At 49.3% G+C, this 12,464-nt stretch overlaps 2 protein-coding genes across 3 annotated transcripts in view; both read right to left on the reverse strand.

The window, feature by feature from the left end:
• Positions 1-691: 691 nt before the first annotated feature.
• Positions 692-3,207, reverse strand: tsen34 (TSEN34 tRNA splicing endonuclease subunit; the record flags this gene model as incomplete). 2 transcript variants are annotated; one of them, XM_034210080.1, is given in 4 exon segments in its annotated part: positions 692-970; positions 1,809-1,947; positions 2,079-2,499; positions 2,986-3,207. In XM_034210080.1, coding segments are annotated over 3 exon segments (757 nt in total), but the record flags the coding sequence as incomplete, so codon positions are not given.
• Positions 3,208-5,053: 1,846 nt separating this feature from the next.
• Positions 5,054-12,464, reverse strand: part of eif2a (eukaryotic translation initiation factor 2A) — a 38,820-nt gene continuing 31,409 nt past the window's right edge. The window contains 7 exon segments of the mRNA XM_034210079.1: positions 5,054-5,173; positions 5,349-5,414; positions 5,533-5,640; positions 8,944-9,048; positions 9,116-9,184; positions 9,186-9,449; positions 9,559-9,643. Coding sequence (XP_034065970.1) covers positions 5,108-5,173; positions 5,349-5,414; positions 5,533-5,640; positions 8,944-9,048; positions 9,116-9,184; positions 9,186-9,449; positions 9,559-9,643 — 763 coding nt within the window. The 3' untranslated portion in view covers positions 5,054-5,107.

The following is a 12,464-nucleotide window of genomic DNA, read 5'->3' on the forward strand; positions in this document are numbered from 1 at the left end:
TGTTTATGTGTTGTTGTTGGAGCTGTAATGTGTTGCTGTTGGAGCTGTAATGTGTTGTTGTTGGAGCTGTTATGTGTTGTTGTTGGAGCTGTTATGTGTTGCTGTTGGAGCTGTTATGTGTTGTTGTTGGAGCTGTAATGTGTTGTTGTTGGAGCTGTTATGTGTTGTTGTTGGAGCTGTAATGTGTTGCTGTTGGAGCTGTAATGTGTTGTTGTTGGAGCTGTAATGTGTTGTTGTTGGAGCTGTTATGTGTTGTTGTTGGAGCTGTTATGTGTTGCTGTTGGAGCTGTAATGTGTTGCTGTTGGAAGCTCGTTATGTGGTTGTGTTCTGTTGTAGTGTTATGTGTTGCTGTTGGAGCTGTTATGTGTTGCTGTTGGAGCTGTAATGTGTTGTTGTTGGAGCTGTAATGTGTTGCTGTTGGAGCTGTTATGTGTTGTTGTTGGAGCTGTAATGTGTTGCTGTTGGAGCTGTTATGTGTTGGAGCGCTGAGCAGGCCGCTTGGTTCTGATATTTAGGAGTCAGGTGGTCTGTGAGGGTTTTTATTGGTTAAGAGGTCATGGTATGAAGAACATGGTGTAGAACTCAGATGGTTCTGGTGGTGTTGTTGTTGTTGTTGTTGTTGTTGTTGTTTTGTCTTCACTTCTAAACACTCTCTTGTATTTTGTGTGTATTTGTCCCGCCCCCTCTCACCTGGGTAAACCAGGAAGTCTCCTCCGAACTTCCCGGCTGATGTCAGGTAGAAGCCCTGCCCCCTCAGGTCTCTGAACACCTGGTACCTGGCGGCGGCTTTGGAGTCGTGCTGCGCTGTGATTGGCTGCTGGGCCCTGAGGAAGGCCCGGTCTTCATGGCAGTGATGAAGCCCCGCCCTTGCCGTGCTCAGCTGTACTGCCATCGCCCCCCGGGGGAAGGTAAAGCTGCGGTGCAGGGCCTCCAGGCGGCCGCGCAGGGCCTCTGAGGGGCCCAAAGAACCTGAGGGGGAGGAGTGACCAGTCAGGCTTGGTGCACTCGATGCATTGAACCACTAAGTCAGACGTACCTCAGCCCGACACTGCTCTCACCTGTGTGTGATGTCACTACTCTCACCTGTGTGTGATGTCACTGCTCTCACCTGTGTGTGATGTCACTGCTCTCACCTGTGTGTGATGTCACTGCTCTCACCTGTGTGTATGATGTCACTGCTCTCACCTGTGTGTGTGATGTCACTGCTCTCACCTGTGTGTGTGATGTCACTGCTCTCACCTGTGTGTGATGTCACTGCTCTCACCTGTGTGTGTGATGTCACTGCTCTCACCTGTGTGTGATGTCACTGCTCTCACCTGTGTGTGATGTCACTGCTCTCACCTGTGTGTGATGTCACTGCTCTCACCTGTGTGTGATGTCACTGCTCTCACCTGTGTGTGATGTCACTGCTCTCACCTGTGTGTGTGATGTCACTGCTCTCACCTGTGTGTGATGTCACTGCTCTCACCTGTGTGTGTGATGTCACTGCTCTCACCTGTGTGTGATGTCACTGCTCTCACCTGTGTGTGTGATGTCACAGCTCTCACCTGTGTGTGATATCACTGCTCTCACCTGTGTGTGATGTCACTGCTCTCACCTGTGTGTGTGATGTCACTGCTCTCACCTGTGTGTGATGTCACTGCTCTCACCTGTGTGTGTGATGTCACTGCTCTCACCTGTGTGATGATGTCACTGCTCTCACCTGTGTGTGTGATGTCACAGCTCTCACCTGTGTGTGATATCACTGCTCTCACCTGTGTGTGATGTCACTGCTCTCACCTGTGTGTGATGATGTCACTGCTCTCACCTGTGTGTGATGATGTCATGGCGTGCAGCAGCGCTGACTTCCTGTCCTGCAGAGCGAGGACTCTCTGCTCCTCCAAGCTCCTCTCCTGCTCCTCCAGGTGCTGCTTCACCTGCAGACTGAGCTGCACCCCCCCTCCACCCTGGGTGCACACAACACAACACACACACCTGGTTAGCAGCAGGTAAACTCACCTGGTTACCTGCTGTTAACCAGGTGAGTTTAACCAGGTGAGTTTACCTGCTGGTGTGTGTTGTGTACAGGTACACTCACCTGGTTAGCATTAGCTGTAGCATGTAGCTCTGTTAGCAGCCGCTCCTCCTCTGGCAGCAGCAGCAGGGGTCTCCCCAGCCTCCCGTTCTGTCGGGGGGTCCGAGGCAGGGCTCCTAACAGCGCCCCCACCAGGCCCCGCCCCCTCACTGCCTTCAGGTCCTGATCTCTCCACAGCAGGGGGGCGGAGTCACACCTGCTGACCCCCACCACATGAGGGGGGGCGGAGTCACTGACCCCCAGCACCTGAGGGGGGGCGGAGTCACTGATCTCCAGCACCTGAGGGGGGCCCTGCTCCATCCCCTCAGTCTGTGCAGGTACGGAGGCTTTATGGTCCATCATGGAGTCCTGGTCCCGGAGAGGTTGAGACCCCAGAGTGATGGAGATGTCCAGCAGAGTCTCTAGCTCACCTGGAGGAGCTCACCTGCAGAGGATGGGACATTTACACAGTTACAGTAAGTTGGGTTAATCAGCAATAACTCAAGTTTCAAGTGTCTCTCACATAGGGTCTCTCACCATGTAGCATCTACAGAGGAGACACTGGAGGCTCCTCCAACAGAGCAACATGAATATAGAAAGGACATGAAGCTGATCAAGCTGATCAAACAGTGCACGAGAATGTTTGCAGGTAAATACAAATACTGGCTTGGGGGTCTTTATCAATCAATGTTTATTTATATAGCCCAATATCGCAAATGTTAAATTAGTCTCAGTGGACTTCACAGTGTGTACAGAGTATCAGTATGGTAAGTACTTCAGAACAGTAGTATTCATATTTAAATATAAAAAGACAGGATATTTAAATTAAATTACTGACTGACAGAGCGGAACTCCACTGCGCATGCTCAGTAGGCTGATCCGGGTACTTTCTGAATCTACAGTTGTTTATTAGCTGTAGCTGTTAGCTTACCTGCAGGGAGCACGTGTTCCCTCTCACGCGCTGCTCCGCGTTATGAAGCCTCCCGGTTGTAGTTCTCTAACGGTTTGAACTACAGTAAACAATGTGATAGATAAACAAACAAACAACATGAGCTGAGAGTTAAAGAAAGCGCGAGGCTTCAGCTGTAGATCTGCCCACCGGCTCCTCTCAGGGGGGCGAGGTTAGATATATTCACCGGCTCCTCTCAGGGGGGCGGGGTTAGATCTATTCACCGGCTCCTCTCAGTGGGGCTAGATAATCTGCTCACCGACTCCTCTCAGGGGGGCGGGGTTAGATATATTCACCGGCTCCTCTCACCAGGGCTAGATCTGCTCACCAGCTCCTCTCAGCGGGGCGGGGTTAGATCAGCTAACCGGCTCCTCTCAGCGGGGCGAGATTAGATCTGCTCACCGGCTCCCCTCAAAGGGGCGGAGTTAGATCAGCTCACCGGCAGTTTTAAAAGTGTGATTCATTCAAAAATTATTCACAAATGTAAAATCTATATTTTTTTACATTTGACTGCATCTCAATCAACAGCTGATCATCTCTAATTGATCTATAAACATTATGATTTGTAACTAAAGTGCTGTTTTTTAAGATGAATACTAAAATGATTGAGCTGTAGTAAAGTGAAGATAAACTGATCATTAAATGTAATATTTATTCATTAAGACGTCATCATGTCACTTTATGCAGGGTTATAAACTGAGCTCTATGGGGGTCTTTAAAACTAACACACACACACCTTGGAGGTGCAGCGCAGGCATATTGTCATTCAAGAGATGCGTAGTTCTTTTGGAAAATGTTTTTTTCTTTTAGCCTATTTACCTCGTTAACGTAAATAATACCCATTACATTGACACATGCATTATTTAAATAATGGTTGCTAATAATGTTTTAGCGACCCCCACAGATGTATGATTTCACTGCGTCCATGGCAGCTCAGACCCCTCCTTATGGGAGCTCAGACCCCTCCTTATGAGAGCTCAGACCCCTCCTTATGGGAGCTCAGCTCCCATTGGCTCCCACATAACTCGAACCCTGAATTCATGTCTAAAGGACGGTGAACCCACAGTGAGAACAGGTCAACACAGGAACAACTGGATTCAGGCTTTTATTCTGAAAGGAACAACGGCTTCAGCATCTGTACAGAAGTTGCATAGCAACAGGGCTTCTCACACACACACACACACACACACACACACACACACACACACACACACACACACACACACACACACACACACACACACACACACACACACACACACACACACACACACACACACACACACACACACACACACACACACACACACACACACACACACACACACACACACACACACACACACACACACACACACACACACACACACACACACACACACACACACACACACACACTCACACACACCATTTTGGGAAATAATCCGTTTTCGGTCTGAGAGTTTTTTTCTACTCTGCAGTGATTTCATCTTATTTCATTAACACACACAACTACATTTCCCAGAATGCCTTGCAGCAGCCTCCAAACACAGAAGAAGAATGAGTCCAATCCTTCAGCGATAAACAGCTGGATGAAAACAGGAAGCAGGAAACGGTGTGTGTGTCTGGGTGTGTGGTGAGGGACACACACCTGTGAACAAAAGCCGCCCCCTCACCCGTCCTCCCAAAAATGTCTCTTACACACTTTCTCTTTGGTGCGTGTGTGTGTAAGTGTGAGAGTGAGTGTGTGTGTGTGTGTGTGTGTGTGTGTGTGTGTGTGTGAGTGAGTGAGTGTGCGTGCGTGTGTGTGAATGAGTGAGTGTGTGTGTGTGCATGTGTGTGAGTGAATGTGTGAGTGAATGAGTGAGTGTGTGTGTGTGTGTGTGTGTGTGTGTGTGTGTGAGAGTGTGTGTGTGTGTGTGTGTGAGTGTGTGTGTGTGTGTGCATGTGTGTGAGTGAATGAGTGAGTGTGTGTGTGCGTGTGTGAGAGTGAATGAGTGAGTGTGTGTGTGTGCGTGTGTGTGAGTGAGTGAGTGAGTGTGTGTGTATGTGCGTGTGTGTGAGTGAATGAGTGTGTGTGTGTGTGCGTGTGTGTGAGTGAATGTGTGTGTGTTTGTGTGTTTGTCTAAAGGCTGATCTGCAGCTCCTTCAGCTCCTGCAGCAGCTGATCCTCCTTTTGAAGCTTCTCCAGCTGAACGAAACAAACAATCCATCAGATTCACATATTATTAAACATCTGTAAAGTCATACACACAGTTACTACTTTAGTTTATTGGACATTTGATGTCTGGTTCATACATCTTACATGGGAACATTCATATATATAAACATTAATAACATGTTTTATATAAAAGAGTGAGGCTCACCTGGTTCTTCTGGAGAACTTTCCCAGACGTTTGCTGCTCCTTCAGCTCCTCGATCGCTTTCAGCTTCTGTAACGACCAATCACAGCTCAGAACACAGCGGCCAATCACAGCTCAGAACACAGCAACCAATCACAGCTCAGAACACACTCAATGTTGATAGTTATAAACTTCATCTCTTCTTCACCTTTTTTAAGTTCTTGATCTTCTTGTCGGTCTCGGTTTCTCCGATGCTCGTCTCTGATTGGTTGTTGCTGACGGGGGCGGGGTCAGACGGAGGGTCAGTTTTCACCTCCTGCAGAATTATAAGAAATTATAAAATAATATATATTCCTATAAAGGAACTACAGCACGGTCACAGGACTTCACCACCGCTAAGCTAAAGGTGGCCAATGTTGGGCTATAAAGGAACTACAGCACGGTCACATGACTTCACCACCGCTAAGCTAAAGGTGGCTAATATTGGGCTATAAAGGAACTACAGCACGGTCACATGACTTCACGTCACCACCGCTATGCTAAAGACAGCTAATGTTGGGCTATAAAGGAACTACAGCACGGTCACATGACTTCACGTCACCACTGCTAAGCTAAAAGAGGCTAATGTTGGGCTATAAAGCAACTACAGCACGGTCACATGACTTCACGTCACCACCGCTAAGCTAAAGGTGGCTAATGTTGGACTATAAAGAACTACAGCATGGTCACATGACTTCACGTCACCACTGCTATGCTAAAGACAGCTAATGTTGGGCTATAAAGGAACTACAGCACGGTCACATGACTTCACGTCACCACCGCTAAGCTAAAGGTGGCTAATGTTGGACTATAAAGAACTACAGCACGGTCACATGACTTCACATCACCACCGCTATGCTAAAGACAGCTAATGTTGGGCTATAAAGGAACTACAGCACGGTCACATGACTTCACGTCACCACTGCTAAGCTAAAAGAGGCTAATGTTGGGCTATAAAGCAACTACAGCACGGTCACATGACTTCACGTCACCATCGCTAAGCTAAAGGTGGCTAATGTTGGACTATAAAGAACTACAGCATGGTCACATGACTTCACGTCACCACTGCTATGCTAAAGACAGCTAATGTTGGGCTATAAAGGAACTACAGCACGGTCACATGACTTCACGTCACCACCGCTAAGCTAAAGGTGGCTAATGTTGGACTATAAAGAACTACAGCACGGTCACATGACTTCACATCACCACCGCTAAGCTAAAGGAGGCTAATGTTGGGCTATAAAGGAACTACAGCACGGTCACATGACTTCACCACCGCTAAGATAAAGGAGGCTAATGTTGGGCTATAAAGGAACTACAGCACGGTCACATGACTTTACGTCACCACCGCTAAGCTAAAGGAGGCTAATGTTGGGCTATAAAGGAACTACAGCACGGTCACATGACTTCACGTCACCACCGCTAAGCTAAAGGTGGCTAAAGTTGGGCTATAAAGGAACTACAGCACGGTCACATGACTTCACGTCACCACCGCTAAGCTAAAGGTGGCTAAAGTTGGGCTATAAAGGAACTACAGCACGGTCACATGACTTCACGTCACCACCGCTAAGCTAAAGGAGGCTAATGTTGGGCTATAAAGGAACTACAGCACGGTCACATGACTTCACGTCACCACCGCTAAGCTAAAGGTGGCTAATGTTGGGCTATAAGGGAACTACAGCACGGTCACATGACTTCACGTCACTACCGCTAAGCTAAAGGAGGCTAATGTTGGGCTATAAAGGAACTACAGCACGGTCACATGACTTCACGTCACCACCGCTAAGCTAAAGGAGGCTAATGTTGGGCTATAAGGGAACTACAGCACGGTCACATGACTTCACGTCACCACCGCTAAGCTAAAGGTGGCTAATGTTGGGCTATAAGGGAACTACAGCACGGTCCAGTGCGGGCCATCTAAGCTAATTTACAGATGGCCCTGAGCCCAATAGAGATTGCCCTGAAAAATGCGCGCGGACAAAATGGCACGAATGGTTTGGGGGGCCTCCGTCCCCCTAGAACATTTAGATTTTTGCAGGTCTTAGATGCTGTCTGGTGCATTCTCTAGACTGAATTATAAGATGAACAATATTATATTGTACAATTTCAATTGTATTCTTCATTTCACTTGTTTGTTTGTTCTTGTTTGTGTTTGCTCGCTTGCATGCCCTGCATAGCTATAAGAAATACTTAAGTTGTTGGTCAAGACACTTTCCATCTGATGAAGGCAAATGCCTTCCCAGATGGAAACAAGTAGAAAACATTACATTCAGTTATAACTGCCAAAACAAACATTATTTACACTAGTATGGCCCCTGTTAAAAATAAAAATGTTCGTAATGTTATCTACTGTAAGTTGGTCGAACGAATGCCTCCTCATCCGGAAGCTGACCGAGCAGACCCGAGCAGCAGTCGAGAGGAGCCGAGCGCATCCGCGCAGCACAGGGTTCCCGTTAGCCGGCAAATCTAAATCTCTTCGGTCAAAATAATTTCCCTTTAGCGCAATACCGCTTCAGTTGCGCCACTTATGTGACAGACAAGAAGAGTATGTGACAGACAAGAAGAGTCAATTATAATGTCTAACACTTAATGTGGAGAAAGAGATGTCCTGGATGGGTTGATTGTGCGGTGATCTGTTGGTAATGCCTCGGGGTTCCGGTGGGCATGTAAACAAATGCATAATGCTGCGCTATACTTTGTGGCCTCACCCGGTTGCATAGCAACGCTTATTGTTTAGGTGTCTTTTAATAAGCAGGTAGTCATATCATTAGCTAGAACTAGCTGGATCTGATCGATATGGACATAAACGCGAGTGAAGTCTAATCTGACGGGAGAGAGAGATCAGCTGACGAGTCGACATGCAGCTCTGCATGATCACATGCAGAGGTGAGCGGACAAAACACACTTCAGGTTAGAATATCACACGTAGCTATTTTAATTGCCTCGCAAACTACCGTAACTAGTTATAGATATGTTTAGTTTTACTGTCGGGTCACTCATTACTGGATCCACGAGCTGCATGATACTGGCATAATAGATTGCCCGATCGGGCAACCAGCAGGTGAGGCTTCATTGCCCGAGCTAAATACTAGATGGCCCCGGGCCACCGGGCAGTCCTTGATGTCGAGCCCTGACGGTCACATGACTTCACGTCACCACCGCTAAGCTAAAGGTGGCTAATGTTGGGCTATAAAGGAACTACAGCACGGTCACATGACTTCACGTCACCACCGCTAAGCTAAAGGAGGCTAATGTTGGCTACAGCACGGTCACATGACTTCACGTCACCACCGCTAAGCTATAGGTGGCTAATGTTGGGCTATAAAGGAACTACAGCACGGTCACATGACTTCACGTCACCACCGCTAAGCTAAAGGTGGCTAATGTTGGGCTATAAAGGAACTACAGCACGGTCACATGACTTCACGTCACCACCGCTAAGCTAAAGGCGGCTAATGTTGGGCTATAAAGGAACTACAGCACGGTCACATGACTTCACGTCACCACCGCTAAGCTAAAGGAGGCTAATGTTGGGCTATAAAGGAACTACACTACCATCATCCTGTGATTGGCTGCTCACCTGTTTGGCGGCCTTCTTGTTTTCCCTCTTTTTCTGGTTCTTCAGAGCCGCTTTAGAGAGACTCTTGTCTCCGGGTCGGAGGTTCTGAGCAGGTTCCTCCTCGTGCTGAGAGAAGAAACATCATTATTACCAGAAGATGATCTGATCAAAACAGAACATGATGGTTCCTCACCAGTCGGGCCCTCTCAGCGGGGGGCAGGTGTCTCAATGCGGGGGGACGGTATGCCTGAGTTGGGGGGGGGCTGGGTGCTCCCCAGGGGTCCGGCCTCCTGCTGGTACCTGACAGCCCTCTGGGGGAAGCTACCTGGAGGAAGGTTCTGCCAGCGGACCTCCCACAGCTCCGTGCCCGCAGCCACTTCCTGTTTGTGAACCACGGCCCCCCCGTAGTGCCACACCTGGAACCGGTTCCCGACCCTCAGCCGGGGAGAGCAGGTGGACGTGATCACGTGTTCCCCGTCAGGACACCACGAGAAGTGGGTGGCGTCCGGAGCCTGGGGCTTAGACACCTGAGGGGGAGGGGTAGATCATTAACACACCTGAGAGGGGGGGGTCCGACCATTAACACACCTGAGCTGGATCAAAGACAGAGGAAGGGGGGGGGGGGGTCTTCCTCACCTGTTTGTACTTCTTCACGTCCCAGACCTCCATCTGACCCCGAAGGTTCCCGAAGCCAGCGAGGATCAGGATGTGACCCTGAGGGCTGAAACACAGGTGAGACCAGGTGAGAGGCTGAGGACTAAAGCACCCAGATATTGTTCTAAACTGTATTAAAGTAAACAGGTATTACCTTGAACTGTATTGAAGTGAACATGTATTATTTGGGACTGTTTTTGAAGTAATCCTATATATATATATAAACCTTCTTACCTACACTCCATAAGGCAGATATCACCAACACACACACATACACCTCCTGTCTCCAACACACACACATAAACTCCTTGACCCAGATATCAGCAACACACACACATACGCATCCGCTTATCAGCACACACACACACACACACATACACTTCCCCTCACTAACACACACACATGTTCTTTTTCAAGGTTCTTTCTGGGGCCAATATAATCCCAAGCACCAATATATCTGTGTACAATGTTTGATACCAATATATCTGTGTACAATGTTTGATACCAATATCTGTGTACAATGTTTGATACCAATATATCTGTGTACAATGTTTGATTGTTTGGGAAAGAATAGTTTGTGTGAAATCTTTCTTGAGAAATTAAAGGAGTTGGGTCCGGTGGAAGATAAGAAGTGACTCTCCGCCCCAAATATGTCCATATATACTGTTGTTTCTTCATGCAAAATGCCCCCTGTTTCTGATTGGCTGGTCCCGATATCTGTATCGCACGGCAGTGGAGCGGGGAGCCCGGAGTGCTCTGTTTCAGGGCACTCTGTATTTCCTATTGTGTTTTTTACTGTATTAAAATCAGATTATTGTTATAACTTTTATGCCGGTGTTTTGAACTCCTTCTTTTATTAAATCTGACGAGGCTCATCTAACGGACGGCGCGGAGCAGAGGTGGGCTTTAAGCCACCACTATTGTGTTTGCTCCTACAGGACTCAAACACAGGTGAGACCAGGTGAGACCAGGTGAGAGCCTGAGGACTCAAACACAGGTGAGACAAGGTGAGAGCCTGAGGACTCAAACACAGGTGAGACCAGGTGAGAGCCTGAGGACTGAAACACAGGTGAGACCAGGTGAGAGGCTGAGGACTGAAACACAGGTGAGACCAGGTGAGAGGCTGAGGACTCAAACACAGGTGAGACCAGGTGAGACCAGGTGAGAGCCTGAGGACTCAAACACAGGTGAGACCAGGTGAGAGCCTGAGGACTGAAACACAGGTGAGACCAGGTGAGACGCTGAGGACTCAAACACAGGTGAGACCAGGTGAGAGCCTGAGGACTGAAACACAGGTGAGACCAGGTGAGAGCCTGAGGACTGAAACACAGGTGAGACCAGGTGAGAGGCTGAGGACTGAAACACAGGTGAGACCAGGTGAGAGGCTGAGGACTCAAACACAGGTGAGACCAGGTGAGACCAGATGAGAGCCTGAGGACTGAAACACAGGTGAGACCAGGTGAGAGGCTGAGGACTCAAACACAGGTGAGACCAGGTGAGAGCCTGAGGACTCAAACACAGGTGAGACCAGGTGAGAGCCTGAGGACTCAAACACAGGTGAGACGCTGAGGACTCAAACACAGGTGAGACCAGGTGAGAGGCTGAGGACTCAAACACATGTGAGACCAGGTGAGAGCCTGAGGACTGAAACACAGGTGAGACCAGGTGAGAGGCTGAGGACTCAAACACAGGTGAGACCAGGTGAGAGCCTGAGGACTGAAACACAGGTGAGACCAGGTGAGAGCCTGAGGACTGAAACACAGGTGAGACCAGGTGAGAGGCTGAGGACTCAAACACAGGTGAGACCAGGTGAGAGCCTGAGGACTCAAACACAGGTGAGACCAGGTGAGAGCCTGAGGACTCAAACACAGGTGAGACCAGGTGAGAGCCTGAGGACTGAAACACAGGTGAGACCAGGTGAGAGGCTGAGGACTCAAACACAGGTGAGACCAGGTGAGAGCCTGAGGACTCAAACACAGGTGAGACCAGGTGAGAGCCTGAGGACTAAAACACAGGTGAGACCAGGTGGGCGGGTCTCACCCATAGTGGGTGTGTCTCATCTGTAGGAGGCGTGTTTCATCTGTAGGAGGCGTCTCTCACCCATAGTGGCCGTGTCTCACCTGTAGGAGGCGTGTTTCACCTGTAGGAGGTGTTTCTCACCCGTAGTGGGCGTTTCTCACCCGTAGTGGGCGTGTCTCACCTGTAGTGGCCGTGTCTCACATGTAGGAGGCGTTTCTCACCCGTAGTGGCCGTGTCTCACCTGTAGGAGGCGTTTCTCACCCATAGTGGGCGTGTCTCACCCGTAGTGGGCGTGTCTCACCTGTAGCGGCCGTGTCTCACCTGTAGGAGGCGTTTCTCACCCGTAGTGGGCGTGTCTCACCTGTAGGAGGCGTGTTTCACCTGTAGGAGGCGTTTCTCACCCGTAGTGGGCGTGTCTCACCTGTAGGAGGCATGTCTCACCTGTAGGAGGCGTTTCTCACCCGTAGTGGGCGTGTCTCACCCGTAGGAGGCGGGTCTCAGCTGTTGGAGGCCTGTCTCACCTTTAGGAGGCCTGTCTCACCTTTAGGAGGCGTGTCACACCTGTAGAAGGCGTGTCACACCTGTAGAAGGCGTGTCTCACCTGTAGGAGGCCTGTCTCACCTGTAGGAGGCCTGTCTCACCTTTAGGAGGCATGTCACACCTGTAGAAGGTGTGTCTCACCTGTAGGAGGCGTGTCTCACCTGTAGGAGGCCTGTCTCACCTGTAGGAGGCCTGTCTCACCTTTAGGAGACGTGTCTCAGCTGTAGGAGGCCTGTCTCACCTTTAGGAGGCGTGTCACACCTGTAGAAGGCGTGTCTCACCTGTAGGAGGCCTGTCTCAGCTGTAGGAGGCCTGTCTCACCTGTAGGA

This window comes from Gymnodraco acuticeps, unplaced genomic scaffold (assembly GCF_902827175.1).
Source record: "Gymnodraco acuticeps unplaced genomic scaffold, fGymAcu1.1, whole genome shotgun sequence".
NCBI classification, from domain to species: Eukaryota; Metazoa; Chordata; class Actinopteri; order Perciformes; family Bathydraconidae; genus Gymnodraco; species Gymnodraco acuticeps.